Below are 3,613 nucleotides of genomic sequence, written 5' to 3' on the forward strand. Positions count from 1 at the left end.
TAGAGTGATATTGTAAAGTTAAGGTAAAATTGTGCTGAAAATATTTAAGATATAGAGTATATCTAGCTGAAAACATTAAAAGTAAATTTACATCTTAACCCGAACGTAACTATTAATGTGGGTGATTCTTATAAATTTCAAAAATAAAAAATATATATTTTAATTAAGATAAAATAGATAAGAGGTTAGAGTATTTTGCTCTTTTTTTATATCATGAAGCCTTTTTTTTTCTTCTCCCAATGTAAGCACATCTTTTTAACCTACTTCATTTTAATTATAGGAGTCAAGGCATTTAATATCAAGGAGAACCCTGAAGAGATTGATCACGAGAACAAGCAATTGATAATATTCGACCAGCTAATCAACAGCCCCAGCAAACTCTAATAATTGCAACAGTGCGCTTGACTCCGTGGCACCATGCAATTGAGCTCATGGTCCTTTCCATGCGCATCTGCTATTCTCAACAAACATTCAGACAATAATGAGTAGCTAATGCAATGCAAACTGCAACTCAAATCCTTTGTGTAACAATTTTATGATTTTTTATAATAGCATGATACAAATATATTTTAAAAAAAAACTTCGAATATCTATATACCCATGCCTCGCCTCAACCTTAATAAATCATTATTTCATTCTTTTAGTAAAACGGTATAGATTAGCATAGATTAATATACCTCGGTCCCTTAAGGATATGCCATGGCAGCAGGAGACGACACGTTTCACAAACACAATCGATAGTCCTCTTGCCAAGGCTGTGCTGCTACGTCACTCGGCTGCTCTCACCAAACTACAAGACTCCCATGATAGAAATACTAAAAAAATCCAGAGCCAAGCCCATGGGAAAAGCCCTGGCATATCTTTCAGCTTCAACTGCATAGGCCATACAAGATGGGCTTCAATTCAAACTCATTGGCCCAAATTTATGCTTATTGGACCCTGCATGCATATCCAAAATCAACTACCACAATGGCATAATCACAAAGCTTGGTGACAAGCACAGATCCTAATGTCAGCTGATACTGATTAAACATTTCTACATGACACTAACTTGTTCTGCTACAACTCAGAATAAGATAAGGTACTTAGCAGTCGTCTTTTTTTTTTTGGTGCCTGAAAGTACCTAGCAGTCTCAGACAATGACAATACATATAAAATCAATATCACACGGATAACACCGTGGACTCATAATAGAAATATCCTACCACATATAACCCTTCATGACTCGTTAGGAGAGTCTAGTCTTATTCCTCACTCCTCTGTAAACATTGTGCAGCAGGTTTAGATCTCAATCCCAGATAAGCCCTTGCAACCTGGAACTTCCTTCCACTCAATCTCTACCACTACATAGCCGCATTCCACGTTTCTCAATGCAAGAGTCATTTCTTGGGTGATTTTTCCATTCTTCCATATGCAGCTGCTCTGCTCAGAAAGGTAGTTTCTCCCATCTGGCTCAATTCTCTTCACTATACAACCATTTGGGAGGTTGGTCAAGTTCATCTTCAGACACTGAAGATATGGCTTTATGTCTATCTCTGCATCCCCCATTTTGTCATCCACGGTGAACGTGTCTTGGTCAAAAACTGCCTGCAAGAGTCAAGCAAATTTCATTGTCACCATCAACAATTGAGCACGAGGATATGACCTAGACTTAGATAAAGTTCTCTAGGTGTTTGCTATCAAATATCTGCAAAAGAAAATTCAGCAGTAGCACCATATTATTGACTTCTTAGAGACAGTATATTTTATCAGAGAACTTGATGACATAAACACTAGAAGAACATGAAAAGCATTTCCTACTAGTCCTAGCAATGACTGTTTTTCTTAATAAGGATATGGATCTGCCAACAGCACTATCACCGATGGTATGAGGCAGTTTGGCTTCGTACTTACTAGATGAATTGGAGAGTTGACATCCTTAACAGAGAGTGTCAATTCATCGTCCCACTGAGGGTTGCGATTATTCTTCACGACACGGGTCTTCACTTTCTGTTCCAATATGGAATAAACTTCAAATCAAGCAAGTTACAGCAACAGAATGTGGAATCAATGAATACTTATGCAGCGTCGAGAAATTCAAACTTCTCAAGTTCAAATTGTTGTGATAATCTTTCAAACAATCTCCATGTCAGTTGGTCCTCAAGAATGTGATGATAATTACATCTAAAAGAAGAGGCATGGAACTTGAAAGAAGGCATCCATAATCCACTCTATCCTTCAAAAAAGACTAAAAACTTTAAGAGCTTTTAAATGGAGAATCCAGATCGGCCATGAAGTTCCCACGGTGCTATCACTAAGTTCAGAACAGTTCAAATGACATAAAAGTGCTTCAAAAAGAAGGCTTCCCAGTAGCTACTTTGTCAGGTTGCAATTAATTATCACGAAGTCATTCTCGCTGTTGTGCACAATTAAATAATATAATATTATGGGTAGTTAACAGCCACATGCGTTTTGTCTTTACACATGAGGCTTCAACTTTGAATTTTCCACATATATGATGCGAATTAAATATCATATCAGTTCCAGGAGTAAATACTACATGGAAGATGATTTGCATGGAAAGCGTCTTGGATCCTGACAAGAGAAAGTTGAGACCTAATAGAGTACACTAACAATCACTGATGACTATTCAGGTTATAAAATTAAAATTATGTCTATTAAGCCGTGTAGGTAGTTATATATATTCATATAAATATGAACTTCCATTGCATAAATCTTTAGGGCTTAAAGCGGGCAAAGGTTTAATTTAATTCTGGGAAATGAGGACTGAAAAGATTGAACACCTAAGTCCTAACAACTGCTTCATTACAGGGAAGATGAACATTTTAGACGATCTCAAACGGTGAGCGCCCAAAAGGGTGTTTTCCAATCCAGAAATGTAGTGCACAGCAGTATTTCATGAAACAGATAGCACTTATAGAACGAAACCAGAAAGTATTAAAAACCTAAACATCTCAGAAAGGAAAGTTGAGAAAACAAGGAAGATAAAGAATTTCTCCAAATTCTTATAGGAATCGAATATCATGAGCTACAACAATCCATTTCATGAAGAGGAACGCACTGAGGCAAAATTAATTCAAAAACACGCAAAGAGCAAGGTTGTACTAACCTGGTCGCCCAAGGTGACAACGACATAAGGATCACTGCTACGAGTATCACGAATTGCGAGCGAAATACCTCTTTTGATACGAAGTTTGAGAAGACCCAGAATGTTATCCATTGCAGAGTGGCTTGTTAATCACAGGAAGAAGAACAAGGTGGTCGAGCAGAAGAGGAGCTGGAAGACTAATGACGGATTCGGATGGAGCTGCTTATATCCACAAAATCGAGTTGACCTTGTGAATCTTTGTATAATACTAATTAATACGTTAAAGTATAATTAAGGATAACAGTAAGCTCCAGGTTTTGCAGGCGGAATGAAATAGACTAAAAAAAAATATGAACAAAGCATAAAACAGATATATAAATCATATTTATCAAAAATAAAAAAAATACTCTTATAAAATTAAAAGTTATGACATGAAATAAAATTTATGGGAGTATAATAATTCTCACATTTTGATATGTAATATTAAATTTTATTTTACTTATCAAGATAATTTAATTTATTTTT

At 36.0% G+C, this 3,613-nt stretch overlaps 1 protein-coding gene across 1 annotated transcript; it reads right to left on the minus strand.

The window, feature by feature from the left end:
* Window positions 1-897: 897 nt before the first annotated feature.
* LOC129310950 (protein C2-DOMAIN ABA-RELATED 7-like) lies at window positions 898-3,307 on the minus strand. Its single transcript, XM_054952851.1, has 3 exons — window positions 3,110-3,307; window positions 1,894-1,989; window positions 898-1,587 (listed from the first exon to the last, which is right to left on the minus strand). The coding sequence occupies exons 1-3, from the start codon at window positions 3,218-3,220 to the stop codon at window positions 1,282-1,284; spliced, it is 513 nt and encodes a 170-aa protein (XP_054808826.1). The 5' UTR covers window positions 3,221-3,307; the 3' UTR covers window positions 898-1,281.
* Between the last annotated feature and the right edge of the window lie 306 nt (window positions 3,308-3,613).

Source organism: Prosopis cineraria, unplaced genomic scaffold (assembly GCF_029017545.1).
Source record: "Prosopis cineraria cultivar Desert tree isolate PC_DT_omini unplaced genomic scaffold, ASM2901754v1 PC5, whole genome shotgun sequence".
Lineage (NCBI taxonomy): Eukaryota > Viridiplantae > Streptophyta > Magnoliopsida > Fabales > Fabaceae > Prosopis > Prosopis cineraria.

What these genes read in the sequence shown, in the direction of transcription:
- LOC129310950 (XM_054952851.1), bottom strand. Translation starts at nt 3,220, where the DNA reads ATGGATAACATTCTGGGTCTTCTCAAACTTCGTATCAAAAGAGGTATT. An exon ending in TTGTCACCTTGGGCGACCAG is followed by an intron (nt 1,990 to 3,109) that starts GTTAGTACAACC and finishes ATATTGGAACAG; the next exon opens with AAAGTGAAGACCCGTGTCGT. An exon ending in TCAACTCTCCAATTCATCTA is followed by an intron (nt 1,588 to 1,893) that starts GTAAGTACGAAG and finishes TGACTCTTGCAG; the next exon opens with GCAGTTTTTGACCAAGACAC.